Source organism: Drosophila innubila (genome assembly GCF_004354385.1).
Source record: "Drosophila innubila isolate TH190305 chromosome 2R unlocalized genomic scaffold, UK_Dinn_1.0 1_C_2R, whole genome shotgun sequence".
NCBI lineage: Eukaryota > Metazoa > Arthropoda > Insecta > Diptera > Drosophilidae > Drosophila > Drosophila innubila.
The window spans coordinates 20,208,410-20,235,112 of record NW_022995374.1 but is presented as its reverse complement, the minus strand read 5'-3'; the positions used below and the strand labels follow the sequence as shown (position 1 = coordinate 20,235,112).

Sequence of the window (26,703 nt, the reverse complement as noted above, 5' to 3'; positions counted from 1 at the left end):
CATGTCAGTTCTGTTAACCCAAAGTAAATTGAGTTACTTGCAGTTCTTGCTAGCTTATCCGTAATTTAATTGATTTGCAGTCTCAGTTTACTGATAAATTAAATACGAAATATACATTCTAACTAAAAATAAGGTAATATACTTAAGTTGAGCAATTTCTGCTCACTTGTATCTATAAATTCATAAATTCTCAACTGAATTACATCTTAATTATTTTAGTATCTGTAATTGAGCTTGACATGTCCATAAACAAGTGTTTCTAGTAGCAATATAAGAAATAATATTTGCCTTATATTTTTATTTTGCAGGTCATTAAGTCCCCATTACTGGCCATGGGCACTAGCCAGAAAACCAGCTGTCTAATTACGGGTCACGTTTAGATTAGGTTAAGTCAAATTATGCACTAATTTGTAGAAATTGCATACGTTTCAGCCGTTTGCCACGTTTATCCAGCTTAAAGATAAATATAGAGACAGGCGCACAGAGAAAGAATGAAAGAGAGAGAGGGAGAGAGAGATAGAAAAAAAAGAGAGAAAGAGTGGCCGCAGCCGCTAGCGAGAAATTGAAATTCATGAGGTATTCCATAAAATAGGCAAACGTGCTCATGCATGTGCTCTTCTGGAGTAGCACAGTGGAATTTGTAAACTGAAAGTATGCAACAAGAACAACAAAAACAACAACAACGACAACAACAAAATAACAAGCTTTGCTATGTATGTGCAATGCCGTCTGGGCTTTAGCCATTAGCCTTCAGCTTCTCCAGATCTGAGTTGGCTTATGTTAAGGATGAGAGTTTACCTCATCCACTCCATTCAGGTGAAGACCCTTTCACTCCCCGCCCCCAAACCCGCCCCTTTTTCGTTTATGGCATGCGGCCGGAATGTGCTTCCCAGCTTGTGGAATTTTACGTGTTGCGGAATTTCAGTAACCAACTGCCGAGATTTAGCCAAGAGTAACAACACATCCAACGACAATGTCAAACGAACTCCAACTCCAACTTGCTCTATGTATCTGTGTGGGTGAGTGAATTCTGAGCTGGAATTTTATTATTAAAATTTGTGAAAATTTGCACATGCATTGTATTTCGTTAACTCCGCACAGTTTTTGCTCGAACTGAGCGACAAGCCGTCATCATCTAGCACAATGGATTATATAACAAATTACAAACAGCTTTTGTTGGCATCATTTGTTTTTGCCAACGTCAGTTGATTTACGACCATTTCTCCTACTGCTGTGGCAGAAGACGCAACTAGGTACAAATATATAAATAGCTGCTGATTAATATTGGTGACCACGCCCCATTACACACCTGGCGCGCAAATATTGAACATTTACAGTCAGCATAAAAACACGCAAACAAATGGTGCGTTGTTTTGACCATTTGCTGTTGGCCAAAGATAAAAGTGCACACAAGTTGAAAATAGTAGCATCGCAAACAATTCTCTCTGTGTGTGTATGTGTGTGTGTGTATCTGTGTGTTTTTGTGTATTAAAATGATGAACAAAATGAAAAACCGCGCTGCAAGAGCAACAGGAAAAGCAGCACAGATTTTTTTTGCGGTTCGTTGAGCACATAATAATTCCATCAACAGCAGCAGCAACAACAACAACAACAACAACAACAAAAGGTGCTAGCAAACGTTTAGCAGCGCTGCAGAGATAACAGCGACGCTGGCAGCGACGTCAGCGTCGTCAGCGTCGTCAGTGACGCCGACGGCACTTTGCTGTATCTACAGCTGCACTCTGTAAATGTATGTGTGTATTTGTATGTGTGTGTATGTGGTATGCTGTTGGTCATCGCAGCATGAGAAAAATCGGGGTGGCAAGTTGTAAGCTGGACGACAGGGCGTATGAGTAATGGCAGTATGGCAAGTGGCAAGTGGCTGGTGAAAAGTGGAAAGTGCAAATGGAGGAGACGAAGCGTTGCCACGCCTCGTTGATTTTCGAGACCATTATGTTGCAATTTTTCGTGGGTATTCTGTGCAGCTCACATGTTGCAGTGCCACTTGAAATTTAAATAAAATATTTAATGTTCATTCACGAGTCACCTGCGTTCCATAAAAGTATGCTACGATTTTTACAACAGCTCATGTTGTTGGTCACATGTTTACATGCTCATATACATATTCATATACACACACTCACACTCATACACGTACTTATACTTATACACATACACATGTATTTATTTCCTTAGCTCAAAGTACCATGAACTCTGGAGGCGCTGAGGGGCGTGCCCAAACTTTTCTAATTAAAATCGTATGGCCCGTAGAGTTAATGGGCGTGGCATGGCGATGGCGGCGGGGATGTTACTTTTTGACTAGGGCGAAAACGAGCGAGTTTTAATAGAAATTGCATTAATTAATTTTTAAATAATTTCTATGCATAAATTAGCATTCATCTTACTGAGCAAACATTAAAACGTGCCCGTGCCAACAAAAAAGCAACCGCACACACACAAGCAAAAAGGTATAGGGTATTAGAGGTGAACGTAAACGTGGCTAATTAAATGTCTTTCAATTTGTGCTCAACTACACGTAAAGCGGCAACTCTTTTATTTGACCTGGACACCTACTTAGTTGCAAATTGGCAAATTGGCAGCATCAAGTTCAATTGCCGCATAGTTTAATTGAAAGGAATGCCTTTGTGATTGATGGTCGAAGCAAGGGAAGGATGCAATGAAAGGATGCTCTCTGTCCTGCTGAATAACTTTAGCATAATTGCAGCCACTTGGCTGTCGGCCAAATTGCGTTGTTTTTCCGCTTTTCAAACACTATACGAGTATACTTGCAGCTCATTTAATTGCCGCCAGCTTCAGATTTATGCTGTCACATTTAAGTACGAGTAGTAAGGATATCCCTATCAATTCCTCTTCTTCGCCCACTTCAATCTATTTCGCATGCAAATTGGCTGACCCAATTGAAGATTCGTTTGCTCAACTTTAAGTTCACTTGAGTTTCGTTCGACATCGTTTACTTGCAGCACTGCAATCTTCCGATTGGTTGCCCCAAGTTTTTAGATGATGTATGCAAATGAGCACATATACATACATATATAAGCAGTACAATGCCACATGTATTCCATGTGGCAAAATAATTTGAATAAGTATGATATACGATAAGTCTGAGAATTTTTACATTTGCTGCATACTTAACAGAAAAGATTTCGCTTTTGATTTAATGTTGTTATGAATATAAAAATACATGTATCCACTAGAAAAACTCAAACCTCAATATGGTTATTAACAAATTTGTTTTACTCGTATGCGAATAATCCTGTGAATATATACATTTTTCAATATGTTTTTCATTAAATATTCTCAATTTCATCATCGAGGAAAATTAATTGAAATTTAATTCATTGCACATTTTACACACAAAAAAAAATTATGTTGTGAATATAATTTACACAATATGTTGGTCTGCAAACATAATATTGAATTATTTAACAAACATAAATGTTTTTTTGCGTAAATAGTTTAATTTTGTTTTTGTTATTTTTATACCCGTTACGTAAAAAATATGTAAAAGGGTATATTGTGCTCGTTGGAATTTATGTAACAGGGAGAAGGAAGCATCTCCGACTCTATAAAGTATATATATTCTTGATCAGCATCAACAGCCGAGTCGACATAGCCTTGTGTGTCTGTCCGTCCGCGTGAGCGCCTAGATCTCAGAGACTACAAGAGATAGAGCAACCAAAGCAGATCAAATTTGTATTATAATTGTGCAATGCCCCCTTCCGCCCCCGTAAATCTCAAAAAACCACCACACCCACAGTTTTTAAAAAAGCTCGGTTCTTATGACAATTTACGTTATCTATTAATATTATCTATTATCCCACTAATTTGTAAAAAGATCCGACAAATAGAATCGCAGTAATAACTAACCAAAGTTATTAAAATATAAGGGCAATAAAAGCACCCAAAAGTATGCAGTAGTTTTTATTAGATAGACATTTGTTTAAAGTACTTTTATATATATTGAAATAAGTAATGGGTATTCGATGGTCGCCATCTCGACTATAGCCTTTCCGACTATTTTAATATCGAATTGTTTTTCCGACAAAGCCCATCAGCATAACTATTATGGCGAGTAATCTATGCATAATTAAATGCCATTTCATTGGTTATTACGCGACTTCCCCGCGACATAATGCACAAATACGAGTACAGTTCATTATTTAGCAATTGAATATTTAACAACAATTTGAACTGTATGAAATGCTCGATATTTGTGTAACTATTGTATAGTTGTTTGCCTATAATACCCTTTACCCAAGAGATGGTTAAAAAGAGAATATGACAGATGCGTTATAGCAAAATTCATTCCCTCGAGATCAGAAGCGAATTTCCCAAAATTTTATTTGCAAAAAATAAAAAATTTTTGAATTCGAAAGATAAAGTTTTAATTGTAATCAAAACTATATACAAATTTAATCTCTGCATCAAACCCTTGAAACAACTTAAATTTCAATGCAGGGTATTCATTTTTGGAGGATTTATGCCTGCTTTTATCATTATTACTTGTTGGGTTCTACAGCTGTATAAAATCTTGTAAATCAATTTGCCGTTTAGCTTATAAGCATTGTTTTCCCGTGTATACACAATATAATTTGTATACTTGTATTTGCCCAAAGACCACATAATCACAAAAGTATTTTATATATATATATGTATATCTGTTTGCTTGCGAATGTATATAGATATTTGTTATTTGCATAATTGCCACAAAGAGTACATTCGAGTGTACACAGATGAATGTATAATTGAAAGCAAATAAGATACGTTCGATTTGTTTGGCTTTTGACTCAATTTGCATCGAAATTTCTCGCCTTGAGCGATAATTGTAATTGCCCAGATAAGTTCGGAAAGAAAATGAAAATACTTGTAAAATGATTTTACTAAAAACACAAAGAACAGTGAAAATGTTTACTTGAATGCAGATTTTTACTTACTTCTAGCTTCAGCATGGATACGGATGAAAAGTAAATTCAATTTAAGACTGATAACGAATTAAGTACAAATTGCTTTGTGTTTGAAATGAAAGTCATTGTGAAATTGTTCAAAAGTTGTGTTTAAAATGGCATTGGCCCAAAAAGAACCTTTTACTTGCAAAATAAAAACAAGGGGGCTCCGCCCCCTGCTCGCTTCGCTCGCCTACCCCCGGCTCGCTTCGCTCGCGGTGAGGTGCGGCTACAGTCGAGCACGCTCGACAGTAGGATACCCTGAGCCCATGTACTCTTTTATAAAGTTGATTGTTGCCCATTTTCAATGGGCTCAGGGTATCAAAAATTACACACGCGAAACTATGAACAACTTTCGGTTTTCTGAAGTCACTGTGCTTATCACTGCAGACTACGTTATTAATGCCTCACTGAACTAATACATCACTCGATTACGATTACGACTTGCGATTTACCAATTTATCAATTTCTAATTAATTTTAAATAAGTTTAATATAATAAACTTTAATATAATAAACTTATTTAAAATTAATTAGAAATTGATAAATTGGTGAATCGCAAGTCGTAATCGTAATCGCTTGCAATCGATGTAGCGTGTGTCAAGAGTAGCCACAAACAACAACTTTGCTCAGCCTGCAATCTGGCAGCACCCATTTTCCTCTCTCACTCTCTCCCTCTTACGCAACAGATTCAGCCTGCCAAAGGCTGCTGCAGTGCGCGCGAAATTTGAAATAAAAGCAATGTCTAATTTTATGAGATTCTTAAAGGGAAAATGCTAAGTTTTTTTACAACGATAATAAGCAGATACTTATTATATATATGTGTAAGCAATCGAAAATATTAATAATTAAAATTATTATTTTGCAGCTTTCAGTGCTCGGCAAGATGCAAGAGTAGTGCTGCAAAATGATCGCTATTTCTCTCATGCAATTTCATACATAGCTATCAGCTTCTGCTGATTTTTGCCATGCAAAAATACATATTTATATATTAACACAATTATATTTTAATCAAATTGTATATTTGTATATACATAAATTATACATTAACATTTTCATTACATGATATCGATAATATTTTTGCTTATCGCTTAATTCTTATTTGGTACCAAAAAAAAATTGGTACTAATTCGTTCTGTCTTTGTGCGCGCCTTGCATACAAACGTGAACATGCTGTCTCGCTCGCACGTTTGATTTGCCATGCAAATGTAATTATTGAATTAAATGTAAACTCCGAAATAGCTTCTTTATTTATGGGTCAATCGCTTTGAAATTTTCAGGGTCGTTTAATACGCATACTTCTCAACTGGTTGTTCAGTTAGGGAGTGCTATGTCAAAAATTGCGCCTGTAAATCGTTTTGTGCAATTTGTGGGCGAAGGGGGCGTGGCACCTAAAATTGGTTACAAACTTGACCTGCGTATGGTATCCAGGAACCTACATAACAAATTTGAAGTCTCTAGGTCACATAGTACTTGAAATCGAAGCCCAAAAGAAAATTGGTACTATTTTTAAGTCATTCTTACTGTGTTTGTGCGCGCCTTGCATACAAACGTGAACATGCTGTCTCGCTCGCACGTTTGATTTGCCATGCAAATGTAATTATTCAACTAAATCTAAATTCCGAAATAACTTCTTTATTTATGGGTTAATCGCTTTGAAATTTTCAGGGTCGTTTAATACGCATACTTCTCAACTGATTGTTCAGTTAGGGAGTGCTATGTCAAAAATTGCAACTGTAAATCGCTTTTTTACAATTTGTGGGCGAAGGGGGCGTGGCATCAAAAATTGGAAACAAACTTGACCTGCGTATGGTATTCACAAACCTGCACTCCAAATTTGAAGTCTCTAGCACTTATAGTATCTGAGATCGACGCGTTCAAACAGACGGACAGACAGACGGACAGACGGACAGACGGACAGAAGGACAGACGGACAGACGGACAGACGGACAGACAGACGGACAGGGCTAGATCGACTCGGCTGTTGATCCTGATCAAGAATATATATACTTTATGGGGTCTGCCACCCCTCCTTCTGCCTGTTACATACATTCTGCCAAACACATTATACCCTTTTTTGCCCATTTTCAATGGGCTCAGGGTATAAAAATGTGAAGAAAATTTGCAAATGAATAAGAAAATGTTGAAAAATGACTTTGAATAGGAATTTTTTGTTACTGTATGTATATGTGTGCAAATATCTATGTGTGTGCGTGCGCTTATGTATCCGTGTGTGTGTGTGTGTGTGTGAGTATTTGAATGACAATGAGAATGAAATGCTATTTATTTTGCTCAATATTTAAGTGAAATAAAAGTGAGCATGACTTTTTTTTTGATGCTGTGTTGTTTGTGCAAATTCTTGTATATAATATATGTTGTTGTTGTACATTACAATTTTTGGTTCCATTTTTGATTTGTGCGCCTTCGTTGATTTCATTGGGATGTTGCGCTGTCCTTGCGTCCTTTGCCTCCTCGTTTCAATTGAATCTCAATTGTATATCGTTTATTTTTTCAATGTATTCGTTATCGAATTGAGCTGTCCTTTTAATTGTCTCCGCTTGCTGCCTTAATTATTTTCATTTTCATTTTCAATTTTCAATTACAATTTCGATTACAATTACAAATGCGATTGCGATTGCGATTACGATTTTGTTAAGCTGCCCATTTAAGTCATTTAAGTTGGTTTCTGATGCGAGCGAATTGTTCGTTTGTTTCTTTGTGTACATTTAATTAAATTGTAGCCACAGTTTGTTTATTTAATGGCGATTTTCGGCACTTTAATTCACTATTTTTCCTTTATATTTTGTTAATGTTCTGGTTTTGTTTCTGTTTCTGTTTTCTGATTCAGTTTAGGCGAAACCGTTTAATTGTTTTTCTCATTAATTTCTTGTTATTGTTTCCTCTCTCTCTCTCTGTTTTGGCTCTTGAATTGTTGATTTTTCGAATTGATTTTGATTGTGGTTTTATTGTTAGATTTGTTTGTAGTTGTTTTTAAATTGTAATTAAGTTACAAAAATTGTTATTGGTGTTATCTCAATTGGATTGATTTTTGATATTATGTACTAATAAAATGCATGTAAGTCAGTCCGTCGTTTCACAAATTGTTTGCCGTTGAGCTGTAACTACAATAAAACAATAATTGTAAAAAGCACTTCCCCAGCACATACACACTCACACACACACACACTCAATCACACGCATTTATACAGTTTATTCTGAGCGAAATTAGAAACAAATTCGCATTTGAATTGTTGCAATTTGCAGCAAGTTGCAATAACAAATGCACACATGCTGGAATTGTGGCAAGTAAATGCTGGCGCCATTTGTATGGCTTATTGCCCGTTTCCGGCAAATGTGGAGGCGACTTTCGGTCTGCCCAGCTGCATTTTCGGGCTAACAAAAGTGCAGTTTCTGACCACGCCTACAGAGTTCAGCACAGCAATTTTTCTGTCCATTAAGCACGCTTCAAATAAAAGACTAACACACCCACATACTCACACACACATACACACGCACACACACACATACTGATAAACGCACTGCACTTGATGCTCGGCCATTTATTTTGGGTTTTTTGCGACTAGTTGGGAAATGTTGCAGTTTCGTTGCGATACGTGGCGAATGCTCCAAGTCCAAGGCATGCACAGCGCTCGGCGCTCAGAGGAAAAGACAACTTGATCACAGCATGGAAAATGTTCAACTGACCGAACGAAGCGCGAGCCTGCCACGCTTAGCCCAACCGTGTAGCCAACAAAACAGCAGAGCCGTTAACGTTGGCTTTATCAGTTCGTGCTGCTCGTGTCGTGAAGGCAACGAGGAGGCGCCAACGCCTTCGTGACGTTCGCACTCGTGCTGTTAGTGCTGCTCGTGTCCTCGTCGCGCCTCGTTTTTCACTCGATGTGGCCGAGTGTTGCAAATGGAAGCAACATGTTGAACTCACACATCAGGCATCAGCATCCATATCCTTGGGAGCTGTCTCTCAAGGCTGCCTCACTCAATGCCGAGCGTCACGTGTTGCTTTCTAGCATTGAGTGAAAGCTCTCTCTATCTCTGCCTCTGTCTTTGTCTCTGTCTCTTGGTTTTCACTCGACTCAACTGTGGCGTGGCACTTGCATTTGTTTTGCTATGCTAATGTGAGAGAAGGCGCGCGCACAGGGCGTACACGTCGTATACGCAACGGCCGTTGAGCTTCTGTTGCCTTGCCCTCGTCTTCGTCCTCCTGCTCATCCTTAATATCCCATTGTCCCTGTGACGCGCTCTTACAACGGAAATTATGTATGTTGATGATTCCCAGCTTGGATATGGATATGGATACGGCTATACATATGTGTATGTATACGTACACTAATAAAAAAAAATATTCTAAAATCAAGATTTTGGTTTCAAAACTAAGAATTTTGCTCTAAAAAACGTTTTAAATAAAACCAAGTTTTTATTTTAAGAATAAATATTCTTAAAATTTGAATAAAAATAAATTAAAAAATTTAAAATGATTTTAAATTTATAATTTTCCTTTTTTTTTTAAATTTTTATTTTTTTAACATATAAATTTGCTTGGTAATATTATATTATTAATTTTATTTTCTTACGAGTGGGATTCGAACCGGCGGCTGCTGCTTCACCACTGAAGCGGTTTCTTTAACCAGAGCGCCACGGGTTCACCAATTGTTTTATATGAAATAGTACATATTTATACTTTCCCAACAATTTAAGATTTTTATTCTTGTATAAAGAATTAGTAATGTGGTCTTAAAATGTTCACATTTCAAGAACAAAATATTTAAGACGAATGTTCTTGATTTTAGAAGTTGGTTCTTTTTTTCAGTGTATATGTATATGAATGCATTCATCGCTCTGCCATCTTCAATATGAAATTTCTTTTAGCTTTCTGCTATAACTCATCATCAGCATTTGGTAATTGAAGAAAGGCGTTTGTTCTGTGTGTCCCCACTCTTGACTTTCTCTTGTCTGCCTGTCTGTCTGTCTTTTGCCCGCCTGTCTGTATGTTACCAATCGGTTTGTCTGCCTGTAGAACATTCCAAAGAGACTGATAGAGATAGTACAACTTTTCGGATATTCTCACAGGTGCATTCACACATGAGCGCCCCGCTGCATAGTTTCGAAATTAGAGCAATGCACAATGGCGGGGATAAGCAGAGGGGAGAAATTTAGGGGTGAAGGGGAGCCGAGGCAGCAGACATCCAGTCTTGAGCCGTCATAATGCAATTATAAAATGCTCGCAGGCAAAACTCTTTGGTAATAAGCACTCACAATTTACAAAATGAAGTAAATCACACAAGAAGTTACAGTTCTAAGTTTTTCAGGGCACCTGAACCTACCTCCCCCCTCTCTATACTCCCTCTGCTCAAGCCTCTGCACTTGCAACATTGTTGCATAGTCAAGTTGGCAGCACAATGGACCTACAGGCAATGTACTATGACTATTTATGAATTTGATGCTCATAATTTGTTCACTTTGTGCACTTTATTAATAAAGTTTCCCAGTTTTCCACTTTTCCTCGCAGTCCGAGTTGTCAGAATTGTCTGCCACACAATGCTTCGGATATTCTGCTTTTTATGTTTAGATGCCACAAAGAACAACAACAACTGCCTATAAGTATTTACACGACATATATACATCTATATATGTAAAAATATGTATGTATTTGAGGGCTGCATATGCCGATTTGTCTTTAAAAGAGTAAATAAACTTTTGTATACTTTTAAGCTGCGGTTCATGAAATAAAACTTTACATTTCAGTTGAAATAAAAAACTTTTCTCTTTCGGATTGTTTAATAAATATGCAAACTTTGGCACAAACTTGTAAGATGTCTGCTTTAATATATGAATACAACAACTCAAGAAAAGAATTGAGTATTTTACAGTAAAATAAATGTAAACTGTAGCTAATTTATTTCAACAGCTGGAAAACTTTTGAGCGATTTCACAAACTCTTTAATGTCCTTTATATTAAATTGAAAATACTGATAGTTTAAATAAATTTAGGGCCGGTTTTTCAATGTCTCTTTAAAGTGTTTTGTAGCTAATCATTGTATAAAGGTATCTGTTTGCAAAAGTGTTCCATAATGTGTTCCAAGTGTTTTATAATTTGTGTATACCCCAGATCTAATATTAATTTTTTTTCTTCGTTTCAGTTCATAACAACTTTCTTAATTGCTTTCTCAACTGCTTTATTTATAAAACACATTTGACTTATATGTCGGATGAAATAACCTATAGTGTTTAAAAATCAAATTGCTCTATGGGATTATTAAAAAAAAACTAAATTGACAGATTGTCTAACATATAGGCTTTAAGGAGACATTGAAAAACCATTCCCTTAATATGTTCCAAGTTCACCAAAAACAGCATTTATTTATATATATTTATTTATTTGCTCAACATTTATTGAAAGTAATGTGCAACTAATTTAACTAATAGCATTTCTCCAACAATTCATTTAATAGATCAAAGAGTTTTTTGTCCAAGCTGTGTTTATTTAGTTTTGACCATTTTGATCATTTTGGTCCTGCTGATTTGGCGGTGGTGAAGGACCTTGCTGTGGTCTATGTGATGCATTCTGGTGATGAGCAACTTGCTTAAAACCAGAGCTTAGAAAGTTACTGGCACGAATGCCAAACTGCTGTTTGGGCATTTGGGGCATCTGGGGCATCGGTGGCATCTGAGGCATGTCAGCAGCCTACTCGTCATATAAGAAAAAGTGTTCATAACTGTGTTCAATTGACTTCCTGATTCCACTTACCAGGACAATGGCCAAAACCAAGAGAAGTGATCCAAAGAATACAAAGTGCTTCATTTTAAATGTTGTAACTGAATATTCACTGAATACTCAATGGACTTATATAGTCTCTCACCCAAAGAGATGCTTATCACATTAATAAACATGCCACATATTATCTGTGTGGTATCAACAAATTGACTATAAACAAAACCTTCAATTTCGTAATTACGTATTGTTGCTGAACTTGATGCAGTTTAATATTGCAGTTTTAATTTCCATATTGCATGGCGTAATTAGAGCAATTTACGGTAAATACATTAATTATAGCAAAAACAGATGAAATAAAACATATAAATAAATAATGGTTGCAATTGAGCAGAGAGGGAATCTGTAAATATTTATTGAAATTATTCTCAAATTGAATAAATTATAGTAATTACACTTATCAATTATCGTATCAAATGCTCAACTCAACGCCTTTTTTTGAAAATGAAATGAATTTACTCATACAGTGCAACAATTTAATATTCTTTAATAAAAGTACCAAAAAAAAGAAAAAGTGAACAAATAAAATGTTGTCAGCTTTTTTACTGTACACAAATTTAGCATAATTTATGTGTGAGCTGCTCGTAAATGCCTAGCTTCTAGTCTCACGTACCTGTAGTGAAAGTAGAAAGTCAGCCAGACACACACACATGCACACAAACACTGAATTTATGAGTCATAAATTGTGTAAATATAAATATTAGTTCGAAAATGTGTAGCATTTTGGCCTGAAAACTGACTTTTAAAGCAGAGCTCTGTACCATTTACGGTCACTTGATTTAAACTAACTCCTAGCAACGAGTACTTGCAGCTTTTTGTCCCCCACTCACCGCGGCAATTGTTGCAAATGTCACCTCCGCCAGCAGGCAAAGCAATTTCGCTTAGTGGCACTGGCAAAATGTCTTCGGTTTGAGATTAAATTTTTGCCATCAGTTCGCCAAACAAACAATTTCTAGCTGAAAATGGCAACAAAAGGTTACGCGACACCGACACGCCCCAACCACTGGCATCAGTATTCAGACCTCAACATGGGCACCATCTCAACCCCAGCCCAAATCATTGTGTGTCTTCATATTCACATGTAAACACAACGGTGTACAATAACCATATGTGAGTACAAAGTCTTGCATAAACAAGAATGTGTGTGTGTGTGTATGTGTGTGAATGTGTATGTGTTTTCATTCTAAAGCAATAAATATTTCTTTCGTTGCGAAATATGAATATTGAATATGCCTACAGTCAACCGCTTTCATAATAAACCGCAAGAAAACCCACCCGGAGAACGGCAACTGGCTAGTAAAAGCCGGTGTGTAGAAAACTACAAAAAAAAACTACTTCTACTCTATTTAAAATTCCTGCGGAAGAGTGCTACACTGAGAAAAACTAACGTAACATACTTCTATATTTTAAAATCTAAATTTGAAAAAAAATTAATTAAAAAAATTTTGATTTTAAAATGAAAACAAAAATAACAGAAAATAAAAATAAATCAATTTTTACAGTAAAAAGCAACATTAACAACGAACTGTCATATTTAAAATCAATCTATATATATTAAACTCTTTGTCCTCATTTACTCACTCACTGACTGCAGTTTTCATAAAACATAAATTTAATACACAAATCTTTACTGAGTCAACTAGTGTAAATCGAGAAAAAGGCTATTTAACTATAGACTTATTAGCTAATTTTCAAATAATATTTAAAAAAGAAAGGATTGCTGTATCGTATTTAATTGTAAAGAGCGTTTCTCTTAGTGTAAGTATGTGAATGGTATTGTCTGCCCTGCAGCTAGCATATATATATACTTAGATATGTACATATTGCTGTACATAGAGGATGAGATGAGATGCGATGTGAGCACTAATGAAGTTTCGGTTCGTCCTTTTACAGCTGGCTGCCCCATTGTTTGACTTTGCCGCATTCAAGCTATACCGCTGAGCCTACAAGTCGAGCTCATAATGTTTACACAGCCGTCGACTACTCTCTCTCTCTCTCTCTCTCTCTCTCTTTGTGTGTGCGTGTGTGTGTGTTTGTGTGCCCTGTTGCTGTGTGTGCGGGCACAGCACTTGCCTGCCCTGTTGGCAGTCTATTTATTTATGTTTATAATAGGATTTTTATCAAAACTTTTTTGCCGATTCCAGTTTGTAATGAGTATTTAAAAAGACACAGAAACCGCCAACTGACAGTAGACCCGCAACTGCTGGCGTTTGTCTTTGACACGCCCATTGGCAACAACCCCGCCCCCGTCATCGTCATCGTCATCGTCACAGTCACCGTCACCACCACCGGAAACCCGCAGAACGTGCGGCCATCAACTTTCTGTCGCTGCTCATTCACACCGACAACTTTTTATACTAATTTGCTGCAATGTTCATTTACTCATTATACTTAATAATGTCGATGTTGGTGTTGATGTCTCGGCCATCATTCATCCTCCAACTGTACATTTGTCCAGCTGTTTGCCTCTCGTTCTCTCTTTTGAAAACCAAAACTAAATGATTGCTAAATATTTGCACAAGTTTTTTAAGCGCATTCATCTCATTATGGTTTCACACTGACGAACTCGACTGCTCGACTGCTCGACTGCTTTGTCAGTGGCAGCCAAAAACCGTTTTGTATTCGCATTTTGGCTTTGGCTTTGGTTTCGGTTTTCCCCGGGCGCATCTGCTTCTGTTCTTGGCTCGGACTCATTAAACGCCCCACTGTTTTTAACTTTGACTGAATTTAAATAAACCTGCTCCCAGTTCTCAGTCTATTTTAGATTTCTGTAATTTGTTTCAGCATTTAAAAACAGAATTTCCCTTCCAAATTCTCTGCTTAAATACGCCTAATTTAATTTGCTTTTTCCTGGCACTGCAGGCACTTAGTCAACGCTTCTCTCTTCATGTTCCTAGCTTTCGTTTTCCTTGTAATTAAAACAGTGGTCGAGAATTAAACCAATGTCAGCCATTCATGTTTCTATAATTTAGATAGATAGGGACCTCAAAAGATTATTCAGAGTTGAGATGAAAAAGAGATAGAGATGAGTAGATAGGATTGCTTACAGGAATATTAGAGTAATACAAGTCTTCTATAAAAAAAATTAAATAAATTTCTTTCTCATATAAATAAACAGCAATAAAACGGAATGAAGTTTAGCAATTATTTATTATATTTTCAATTGGCTTCAAAATTCTCTTGTTAGTTTAAGCTTATAAAATTTTTTATAACGTGATTGCCCATTTTTCAAAGACAATAAACTAAAATTATGATTGTATTATTATTTATCCTCTTTCTTTAAATGAAGCTGGTACATAACTATTGATTACAGATTATAGATTGCTTATACCTCAGATAATAAATTGTTTTTATACCCGAGTCGATGTAGCCATGTCCGTCTGTCTGTCCATCTGTCCGTCTGTCTGTCTGTATATCCGTCTGTCTGTCTGTCCGTCTGTCCGCCTGTTTGAACGCGTCGATCTCAGAGACTATAAAAGAGATAGTCTTAAAACTTGGTATGTAGGTTGCTGAATGACGCAGATCAATTTTGTTTTTATTTTTGGATCGGACCACTATAACATGTAGTTGACATAGGAAGGATCAGTCGCTTATCAAATTTTGTTATGAGAAACTTCTTTGTATTTTTAGATATACCAACCAATCTGGCAGAAAGTGCTTCTGGTTGGCCTTACATCCTGACCAAATTTGGTCGAAAATGCAGTTTTAGTATGAAAAACTTCTTAGTTTTCTTAGATATCTCAACCAATCTCACAGAATAAGCATATAAATTGGTCCTTTAAATCCTGACCAATTTTTGTTCGAATTGGTTAAAGCTTTAATTGAAACAATCGGTCGAAAATAAATTTTTAGTACAGAGGTCCTGGGTACAGGTTATCCTACTGTTGATCGTGCTCGACTGTAGCCGCACCTCAACGCGAGCGAAGCGAGCAGGGGGCAAAGCTCCCTTGTTTTAACTTAAATGAAGCAGAAACTATTAGCAAAGGGAAATAATAAATAAATAATGCGAATACAACTATTCCTTCTTTTGATATATATTATTTATTAATATCTTCCGATACCGTACACTTATCTAATCATTTAAACTTAATTATTTCCCTGTCAGACTTGTTCAATACTGACACGATTTCATTCCCAGAATACTAAATGCATCTTCGTGACAGTTGGGTTGATAAAATCAAGAATGCAGGTGCATTAGCTTGACTGGACTCTTAATAGGCTCTAGGTAAAATGATTATTTGATTGCATGATGAGCTCCGACCACATTGACCAATGCAAATAAGACATACAAATCCAAAGCAAAAGTCGAGTTAGAGAAGTGGAGATGGAGATGGAGATTGGAGGTAAGTGGGGGAGGACAAGTAATGACAAGTTTTCAAAGCATCATTAATCATTGAAAGTTCAGAAGGACTTAATCCATGACAGCCTTAGAACTAATCCAGCAGCTGGGGCAGCAAAAACCAGTCGAGCTGTCGATATTTGTTTTCGGGTTGCTCAAATTAAGGAACCGACAAAGTTACATATTTCTCAGTTCTCAAGCTTCCTATCTCTAGAAAACTTGCAGCTTTCTAAATAGGCATTAATATTTATTTTATGTCTCAGCATTGGTGTGTGTGTACCTCTTTCCCACTCTCCCCCTCTCTCTCTCTCTCTTCCTCTTTGTGTTTGTGTGTGGTTCTTTGGAATGAAATTATGTTTCTCATATTTGTTTGGAATGCTTTGGGCGTGTTTTTTTTTCAGCTTTCTTGTTGTCGTTGTCGTTGATGTCGTTGAGGTTGTTGTCGTTGTTGGTGATGCTTGTGGTGGCACTAACCACAGCCATGGGACAGCACACACATACGTGCCGCTGCTCCTAGATAGGACATTCCCTTTGTCTTTGTCTCCGGTTACAGTTTCATCTCCATCTCCAGCTCCGGCTCCATAGCCATCGCCATCTCCTGGCTGTGAAACCGCTTCGACTTCGTCCAAGTCATGCAGATTGTGCCCAGCGCTTGTTTGTTGTTGCTTTGCTGACTTTTTTGAGCTGCTCGCTCACTTGAAATACTGTAAATATTTTTAATTCTTTGCCAGCGCCAGGGGGCAATGGCAATGGCAATGCGTTTGGTACTACATACAACATCAGCAACATCAACCAGCAACAGGGGAACTCTGGCACTGGCTCACAATGAGGCGCAGCGGCATTTCAGCTTTTAAGCTAAAGCTATGAAAATAATTTGGTCCTGAAATACTTGCGGCTTTGCTGGGCAATCGGAATGCTCTTTGTGGTCCAAACAACAGCAACAATATGTACACTGATATAAAAAATGTTCGAAAATCAGGATTTTGCTCTCAAAACTAAGAATTTTGGTCTAAAAAATGAGTCGACAACATAATATTTTTAAAATAATTGGTTTTAAGAACAAGACCAAGTTCTTAATTTAATTAAATGTTCTTATTATAAGAAAAAATCAAGATGTTGCTCTCAATTTAAGAATTTTGGTCTAAAAAATTGGTTGGGAACATAAAATATAAGAAAACACATGTTAGTATTAAGAACAAGACCAAGTTCTTAGCTTAATTAAATGTTCTTATAATAAAAATAAATAAATGTTCTTAAAATGAAAGTCAAAAATTAGAAATGATTTCTAAATTTATAATTTTTTACTATTGTTTTATTTTTGATGCATATACATTTTAATCTGTCTTTGGTAATTTTATAAATGTTTTTTTATCTTGTTACGAGCGGGATTCGAACCGGCGCCTGCTGCTTCCAAACTGAAGCGGTGTCTCTAACCAGAGCGCCACGTGTCTACTACTTGTATCATATTTCATTTCCTAACAATTTAAAATTTTTATTCTTGTATTAAGAACTTCGATTTTTTAGATTTATTTTCTTAGTATCATTAATATGGTCTTAAAATATTCTTACTTTAAGAACCAAATATTTAAGATGAATGTTTTTTGATTTTCGAAGTTGTTGGTTTCTTTTCAGTGTATGCTTGATGAAAACAACGACAACGACAACGTTGACGATACTCACAGCGGCGTGTTGATTAAGCCAAAAAGGGAAAATGCACACGGGCACAGGGCACATTGTTGTCAGCTGTGTTCGCTGTCTTGTTGTCGTCTTAGTGGGGACAACGACAAGCAGCAAGTGGTGGAACAGCAAGTGGATAATAACTAGCGGAACTATGTGCATTTATTTTATGCAGCAAGTAATGAAACAACAACAAAAGCAGTCATCCTACAGCGGTGCAACAAATGCGGTGTGATGTGGTGTGGTGCGGTGGCAGCCAACCAAAATGACAACGCACTCAGCCGCGGGTTACGCAAAATATGGCGGACAGAAATTGTGTGCACAGTGCAAAAGTTTTTTCAACTACCGAACTCCCTCCCCCCATTCCCATCATCCCCTATCCCCTTGAACGTCCAGGGCGTAAAGTCAAGAGCATCAACGACGGACGGCGACGTCATCAGCTCAGCCTTTTTGCAGCTGGGTTCCTTGCATTTTTGAGTGCCCCACAAATACACACACATACAGACACACACACACACTCACACACACAATTAGATGGCAAGTCTTTGTGCTGCAGTCGCTTTGTCATTGCCGCAGATTCAACTTAAGAAATGCATAACTGCATTTTACATTTTGCACAGTGCACACAATGCACCAGCAGAAACATCAGCTGAAGAAGATGGCGAAAAAGCAGCAGCAGCGGCAGCAACTCGTCTAAGTTCGCCATTTGCCCAAAAGAGCGCTCGTGCGTGCATCTGTGTGTGTGTGTGTTTGTGTGTGTGTGTGATTGTGTTGGGGTGGTGCACCCCTAAGGCCAGCACACAAATTAGTTTTAACCAGGCATTGTCACGCTGTGGTGCACCCCATTGTGGCGTCCGTGGTTGCCGATTAAGTGAGGCTTCTGTTGCTGCCTCTGCCTCTGCCTCAGTTTCAGCCGCAGCTGCAGCTGCAGCTTCAGCTTCAGTTGCTGCTTCTTTAATTTTTTTTTTTTTTCCTGTTGACATTTTTGCCTTGGTTCAAAATTGCGTTATCGCTGTGTTGCAGCTGCACATTTACTTTTGGTTAGGGGGAGTAGATTCCATTTCTAATCAGCGTCTAATTAATTTAAGCACGTGCTGCTAGTGAAATTGCCTCGCAGCATGCAATATTGATAACTGATAATTGAGGTTTGATGTACGTTGTGGCAACTGTCAGTTGTCACAACAACAAAAGCAACTTTAAAAGTAACCAAAACCAAGAATAAAAAAATGTATCGAACAGCATACAAATCTATGCCAAAAAAAACACACACACATGCAATCTTCAAATGCAACAGTGTCTGTGTGTACATGTCTGTGGCTGTGTGTGTGTGTGTGAGTAAGTGCTTGTGATATGCAACATGTGATACGCTGTCCTAGTTCCGCGGCTATTACTGTGCTGTTATGCAACACAATGGCACACATAAACGTATCTATGTAAACAGGCAACGACCATTGAGATTCAGATTGCACTCAGAGCGAAAGCTCGCACAAAAGCTGCACTCAAACACCAAGAATGGGCTCAAGCTCAACCAAAAGCTCAAAGCTCTTGCGTTAATTTATAAGCAAAGCTTTTATTCTTGATTCGTAACAGTGGAAAACAAGCTTAACTTTAACAGAAAGCTCGAATGCAACACACAAAGCTTTTAGAACCATAACATATAATTGTGCATTCAAAGCTTTTTCATAACTAAAGACACTTGGTTGTAGTTTCAGGGTTAAGAAAGCTTTTTATAACAACATACATATAAGTTTTTGCAAACTGTAAACACAATAAAACTTTCATAATGGTAATATCATATCCTTGCAGACTCATTTCTGTTTGTAATAAGCTATTCCTTTAAGAAAAGTGTACTGCTAGGATATTACATCTTCGATCTACCGAAGATATATCTTAGATATCTTTGGTTTGGCGTTTGTACTTACATTTCGTTAGGTATTCTAAATTTGTAATATAACGAAACAAAATACAATACACACGGCATTAGATTTATGATAATTATTTGAACCGACTCGGTTAAAAATTATTGTTTTTTTGTTTGGATTTATTCAAATCCTTGTTTCTTATAAAGTGTATATTTACAATGACGAATCGCAAAAGAAGGATAATAACATGTTTATACGCGTTTATAAAACTATTAATTCATAACTTTATGCTAAATAACTTGTTCCATTAGAATTGTATTTCTTAAAATCTAGAGGACTGCATATCAGGCATGGATATTTCAAGGGTTTAAAGACATGGCCAAAAGCATTTGGTATGCGGGCAAAGTTACATGGAGGATCTAGTCACTTACCCATATCATCAATAATGGGTGCCATCCGTAGTGTCACCCCAATTAGCATGAGGCACATCAGCAACAGGAGGCAGGCAGTTGCAATAATTGTCCAGCGTGCACGCTGCGAGAGATCGTGTGGATCGATCACCTGTTTAATCAGCCGAAAAGATTGCCATAAATCGAGCATATAAGGATTTACAATGTGCCAATTACCTTAACCACTTCTGTGTCCAAATCCTGTACAAGAATCTTGGGTTTTTTATGTCGGTGACGTTTTTTGTGGCGATGCCTGAAAAAGTAAGAAAAGAAAAGGAGATATACTACAAAACGTATGGAAAGTAAAAGAGAGAATTATTTTCATTCTTAAAGGGAATCTCAAACTAAATAAAGTTCATGCTTTTTATTATCTAGCACCATTACTTGATAATTTGACTAAAAACAATAATATTTCTTAGATCATGATTATAATTAGATTCTTTAAAAAATTAGTAATTTTTTATTAATCAATTATATTGGCTTTAAAAATCAAGAATTAAAAAAAAAAACGGTTATTCTTTTATTAAATTACCTAGATCAGGTTCTTCTTTGAAATACTTTTAAGTGCGAAAAGAAAACAATAAAACTGTAACATCTTGTGCTGATGTCTCTGAAAAATGGGAACGCATAGGACCAACTGAAGTTATCGATACAGTTTTTGTTAAACAAAAAGCTGACGTGGCAACAACAAACGGATTTATTCCCGTAGAACGATTGTATGTATCAATAGCAAGATTAATCAATTACTCTTCAGCTGAAGGCCAACACACACACACACGTTTTTACACACACTCGTTTGCTCACATCTGCTCAGCCATATGCCGCATCTGAAGCTGGGAGCGCAACAACAGCAGCTTAAACATATTTGGTCTATTTCCGTTTGGGTTTTGCAAAACTTCCGCATTACAAAGCTGCCACAATTTCCCCGCTCGCTGCACGCCAACGATACAAAAACAACATCGTTGCTCGTTTCGCAACGGAAGTGCCTCCTGGTGGGAAAAAAGCAACAGCACTTTCAGGTAGTCAGTCAGCCAGGCAGTCAGGTGCTCAGGTAGTTGAGTAGTATAGTAGGGGTAGGCGAGGAAAGGTAGTTGGGGCTGCAAAGTTTACGGTTCGGCCAGGTGGTGACAGTGAATACCGTTACTTCTCCCACTCTCCCCAAAGCTGACACACAAAGCTTGTCAATCAATTTTTGTCTGCTTTTTTGGGCTCGCAATGTCAATGTAAGGAGACTCAGGAGAAAGTATTAGGCGATGTTTGACAATCGCTCTACAGCTGAACATTTATTAGTGCAGCTCAAGGACAACCCTGGACAGCGCAGAACGCTATTGTTGTACAACTGACCAACTGACCAACTGCCCAACTGACCATCTGGCTCTACGTCCATCAATGACCTTAATGCGCAATCATTTATAAATTCTGTAATCAATTCTTAACTTGGGCAAATAGCCGGAGCGTACAGTGGCGTCAAAACAAGTTTTTATAATGCCAAATAATATGTTATATTATTATAAAAATCAAAACTAGAAAAAAATATAACAAGACTAAGAAAATTGTATAATTTAAAACAAAAATCAGCCTATACTATAAAAACAGGACATTTTTGTGGTTTTATTTTTTCTTTAATCTATGTGCTATCAAATGTTAACAATTACTTATAGCTTGCTTGTCTTATAATAGTCTTTTTTTATTTAATTACATATGAGATTTAATATCTGTCCTTGAGGAACAATAAAATTGTGTGACCTAAGCGGCTTATATTTTTATAAATGTTCTTTGTGATTTTTCTTAAAAATTGCAGGATGGGGAATCGAGCACAGTCATGTTTCTAATAGTGAACTTTTACCAGAGAGCCACAGAACCATTTATAATAACTTATGAATTAATGTTATCAAATCCAGATTAAGTTGATGTAAGCTAATATTAACATTCGAGCTGCTCTTATTAACATAATTTAATGCTGTTAATTAAAAATAACTATTATATTATGGGTTCTTTGAATTTGTATAAACATTTAAGGAAATCTTAATGAAATTATAAATTGTAGCAAAAGTTTAAGATATCTATTATTATGGTCAAAAAAAATCAGACGTAACTTCCATTTAGAATAATGCTACTTTAAAGTTATTTTAGTATACAATAATCCAGTTAATTTTGAAAACTACTCTTTTCCTAAGTAATTGATTTTCAGACCACTGTAGGCCTGGGAACCTTAACTTGATGGACATGTCGAGATACGGCTAGCGACTTACCGATGCTTTCTGCGATGTCGCTGATGACCGCCGCCAGGCACCATGTGTTCAAGGTCGTCGATTTTATCGGCATCAGTGTCCATGTCCATGTCCAACTGCAGGTCGCAGGGCGAGTCCTCGGCATAGGGGCATTGTCTGGGGGTAATAAATGACATTAGTTGACAGGCGACGCCTTTATGGCATTAGTTTTCGTGATGTGGGTACCGAAGCGGACTTACATGGGTTGGACATTGGGTGCCACGCCAAGCACATGGACACAGTGCTGCAGTCCGTTGGGCGTAGGATAAACCAGCGCGGGGTCTGAACAGCGATGATGCCGTTCTGCCGGAAGAGTTAAATTACAGGATTTGCCTTGGATGAGTACATTTTTACTTACTGTACTTCCGCTTGCGACGTCGGTACTCATCATCACTCCCGGTGCTTGGAGCTGCCATAGATCCGGGCATTGGCAGCGTTGGTTTAAAGCTCTGAATTTGTTTCTCCTTGGCGCGAGTTGTTGCCGACTTTGCTGCAGTGCAGCAGCCCGTGGGCGCCAAACTGGAACCCGTTGAGGTTGAGGTCATGCGATGAAGCTTCTCCACCAGCTGGACAGGCAACGGCGGCGCATCCTCCTCCTCCATAGGAATTACTATCGCCTCTGGCGTGGGAGGCGTGGGTCGAACGGCGAGCAGTCCCGTGCTCCGCGACTTGACCCTATCCGGATCCCTCCCCGCCGAAGCGGTAGGTGTATTTGCATAGCTGGGCAGCGCGTGCAACGACTGTGAATCGCTTTGGGCCAACACCGTGCTAACCGTCACATTGGCACTATCCTCGGAGGTGTTTTGCCTCGAAAAGTATCGCGCATAGGCAGCTGCACCATCGAAATCGCTGCCCGCTCCCGAGTAGCTTTCGGTGCAGGATATCTGCTTGGGTAACAGACGCTTGCGCTGTAAAACTACAGCTGCCGAAGCCTCCGGCTGTGGCTGGTATTGGGATTGGGTTTGGGATTGGGGTTGGGCATGTGCATGTGGATAAGTCTGTGGCACAGGCAGCGATTCGATTTCCAGCGCCACATGTGGCTGTTGTCTGGCCAGGCTGGAGGGAACATTCATGTGGATGCGCTGCAAAGAGAGAGGAAATTCCATATTGAATATTTTCAACGGGTGTACACATAAAAACAACAGCTTAAAATGTCTCCTACCTTAATATACCCACGTTATCTCAACCAAAAGATATTTAAAATATGCAGATTACATTTTTGTGTGGTGACTAACCTAAATCAAACTAGCTCATTTTATATGAAGAGAAAAGATGCTCTCCTACATCAATATGCCCCATTTTCACAGCTGCAGGGTAAAGTTGGCCAATTTTAATTAGGTTTACCCCAATAAAACTACTTTAAATCAGATAAAAAGTCAGTTAAATCAAATAGAAGTCCCTTGTCTTAATAAGTTCAAACTTCAGCTTAAGGGTATTTAAAGTGTGTATATTGTAGATAATATTAAACAAGCTCAGGTTATAAAAACAAATGTAACGTTAAAATGAAAAAGCCTTACTGTCTCAACTAAAAATTACCTAAAGTGGTCCTATTGAAGTTAAGACTGAAGCTAATCCATATTAAACTAGTTCAGTAAAAAAAGAAATAGAGAAGTCTCACTACCTCATTATACCCCATTTTACTCAGCTACAGAATATAAAGTGTGTATATTCAATCTAAAAAAGAGAATAATGCAATTCAATAATTTTAGATCAGATAAAAAAATGGGAAAATTGAATTATGGTCGGGTTATTCAATGGGGGCATTCAACACGTATTTTTTTCATCAATTCCTTTACTTGTGATGGATCAGTAATCAGAACCTACTGAATGACATGATACCATTTCATAGCCTATTTTCACGACAGCACATTTGGCACATTCGACGCCATTTTCATCATTCGGCCCGAATGTTGACTTCTTTTCAGTACAAAATCCGAATGATCATTTTGGCTCATTCATAATGAATGTGCAGATTTTTTGCCATTCTCCCCGGCGAATTTCAGCATTTTTTTTATCGAACACCCGATTTTTATTAATGAACTCAAGAAAAAAAGCAAATATCACCTTAACCAGCTGTTTTCTTCAATAAAAACGGTAGGTATTAAATTTGCGCCAATTATAATATCAAAATGAATATTGAAATGTGGTTATTGTCAGCTTTTTATTATTTTTGTACAGAAACCGAACAGCTGATTTGCTTTGCGTGAAAGGCAATTTCACATTCAGTTTCACATTTGGTCATAAAAAGCCAAAAATGTGCCACATTCAAATGTGAGCAAATGTGGCAAATGTGAGTGGTCGTGGAAATAGCCTATTATTAAATCAGCCTTATATGTTTGTGTAAAATCTCCTTTCATCGGTCGTAATAATCAATCAGTATCAGGTATCATACTATTTGTACAGTAAATTTTTGTGATACCGCTACCAAAATTTGACATTTTTGATTGTTGAAAATTTCCTTCTGAATGTGAAAAGTAGTAATCAGGTATCAGGATTGGTGTTTAAAATTTCTTTTTAAATGCCCCCAATGTGTCCTTAAGTTTTAACAAAGAAATATTTTCAAATTTGATATTAATTTCTATACATTTTACTTCAAAATATCTCTTATATAGTTATCAAACCTCTTAATTTGACATTGGAAACCGGCCCTTAATGTCTGTCTTCACTTAAACCACTTTAATATACCTTTTCTAACTGAGCTAAAAGGGTCTTAAAAGAATTTTTGTTGAAGTTTTACTTACCGCTTGCTGTGGCATTGGCAGCTGTATCGAACGTGCCACACTGCGTGGAAAGATGGGGCTACATTGTGCGCTAATAGACTTGGCCTCCAGGATTCGCAGTCTCTTGGCCAAACGTGCTCGCTCCCGAGTGTCGGCATCGCCGTGGGCGAGGGCAATGATCTCAGCGCCGCCGAAGCTGACCGTGCAGCGAGAGCTGGAGTAGGAGAGGCTCTCGAGGCTGCCGCGCAATGAGGCCGTGAGGCTGTCGTCCGCCATTGTGGAGCTATGCTGGCCACGTGTGCCACCAACCACAGTGGCAGTGGCGGTTGCAGTGGCGGTGGCTGTGGCGGTGGCCAGAGAGGTATTGTCGTAGCAGGAGGCAGCCGGAGTGTGTGGCTCCGGTTCGCCGTTGGTCGTTGTGCTCATGGAATGTCTCGTCTCGGGCTGGCGACCATCCTCGTCGGAGCTGCTGTCCCGCTGAGCCTGCAGCTGGGCCGGCGTATGAGTCTGGGCCTGCACCAGCAAACTGTGGCTGTGCCTGGCATGCGTTGTCTGCCCACCCTGCCGACCCGACGAGTTGCTCAGCGTGCTGGCCACGCTGTCCTCCAGCGCTGGATCCACACTCGCCACAGGCTGGCGATATGCTGGCAGCGAACCGGACGCCACCTCAATATCATCGCAGTGGCTCAGGGCAGTCTTGGCATGACGGAGGTATTTACTTGTTGGCGGCACTACCTCGTCCTCCTCCTCCGACTCGTCCTTGCTGGGTCGACGGGCGCCAAAGAGCTTTCGTGGCAACAGAATGCGGCCAATAGATTTGCGCTTCTTACGCTTGGCCCGCTTGTGCTCCTCATAGTCACGTTTCAGCGCCTGCATCTTGTGCTCCACGAGGCTGCTGAAGACGGCCTCGTAGGTGAGAGCACGCTGCAGGTCCAGCAATACATCATTGGTGGAGACAGCCTTGTCCAGCTTTGTCAGCAGCTGCAGCGAATCGCGACGTGACTCCAAGTCATCCCGGCTGCCACTGCCACTGGCACTACCACTGCCTCCGCCGCTGCCCTCGCCACTGTTGCTATCGTCCGCATCCGCCATGTTGCTTGGGATTGCCCGTTGGTTTTGTGTGCTCAAAGTGTTGATTGTTTTTGTGGTTGTTATTGCTGTTGTTTACGACTATTTGCATTATCCTCGGTCTGATTGCGTCGAGTGGAACTGGCACTGGTAGTTTGATCGATTTGCTCGCCACATCCACGTCCTCGTCCTCCTCTTGGCGCTTGTCATGTACTACATGCCACGCCTCTCGCTACCAGCCACATTGACACTGTGCAGATGCGTTGCATATTTTCTCTTTTTTCCGCTGTTTTAATTTCGATATTGATTTCGATTTCAAATTCAGGTCACAATTTTTTCTTCTCAATTGGCATTCATTGAATCTCTATTGTGTGGAGAACGACTTGAAGTGGCTTCAAGTGACGCTTATGGGCAAATCGCGCACACCTGCATCAAAGACAAAATATTAAACTAGCAAATTCTCAACTGTGAAGAGCAGTTCAATAGCCCGCCAACAGACAAGGCCGCACAATCGGGAGCCACCCACAGCGTCCCGTTACGCTCTCCCCTCATTTCTCTCCAGGTGGCA

The 26,703-nt window shown here is 38.4% G+C and overlaps 1 protein-coding gene and 1 long non-coding RNA gene across 2 annotated transcripts in view; both read right to left on the bottom strand.

Moving 5' to 3' along the window:
• Nucleotides 1-7,839, bottom strand: part of LOC117784280 — a 38,550-nt gene extending 30,711 nt beyond the window's left edge. Inside the window, exon 1 of the long non-coding RNA XR_004617412.1 lies at nucleotides 7,356-7,839. This is a non-coding gene — a long non-coding RNA (uncharacterized LOC117784280). The remainder of the gene's footprint in view (nucleotides 1-7,355) is intronic.
• LOC117784276 (pneumococcal serine-rich repeat protein) overlaps nucleotides 1-26,410 on the bottom strand; it is a 67,084-nt gene extending 40,674 nt beyond the window's left edge. Inside the window, exons 1-7 of the mRNA XM_034621973.1 lie at nucleotides 25,089-26,410; nucleotides 23,336-23,429; nucleotides 22,706-23,257; nucleotides 22,548-22,650; nucleotides 22,330-22,464; nucleotides 20,255-20,330; nucleotides 20,060-20,189 (exon numbers count right to left, since the gene is read on the bottom strand). Of these exons, the coding sequence (XP_034477864.1) occupies nucleotides 20,060-20,189; nucleotides 20,255-20,330; nucleotides 22,330-22,464; nucleotides 22,548-22,650; nucleotides 22,706-23,257; nucleotides 23,336-23,429; nucleotides 25,089-26,159 (2,161 nt within the window). The 5' untranslated portion in view covers nucleotides 26,160-26,410. The remainder of the gene's footprint in view (nucleotides 1-20,059; nucleotides 20,190-20,254; nucleotides 20,331-22,329; nucleotides 22,465-22,547; nucleotides 22,651-22,705; nucleotides 23,258-23,335; nucleotides 23,430-25,088) is intronic.
• Between the last annotated feature and the right edge of the window lie 293 nt (nucleotides 26,411-26,703).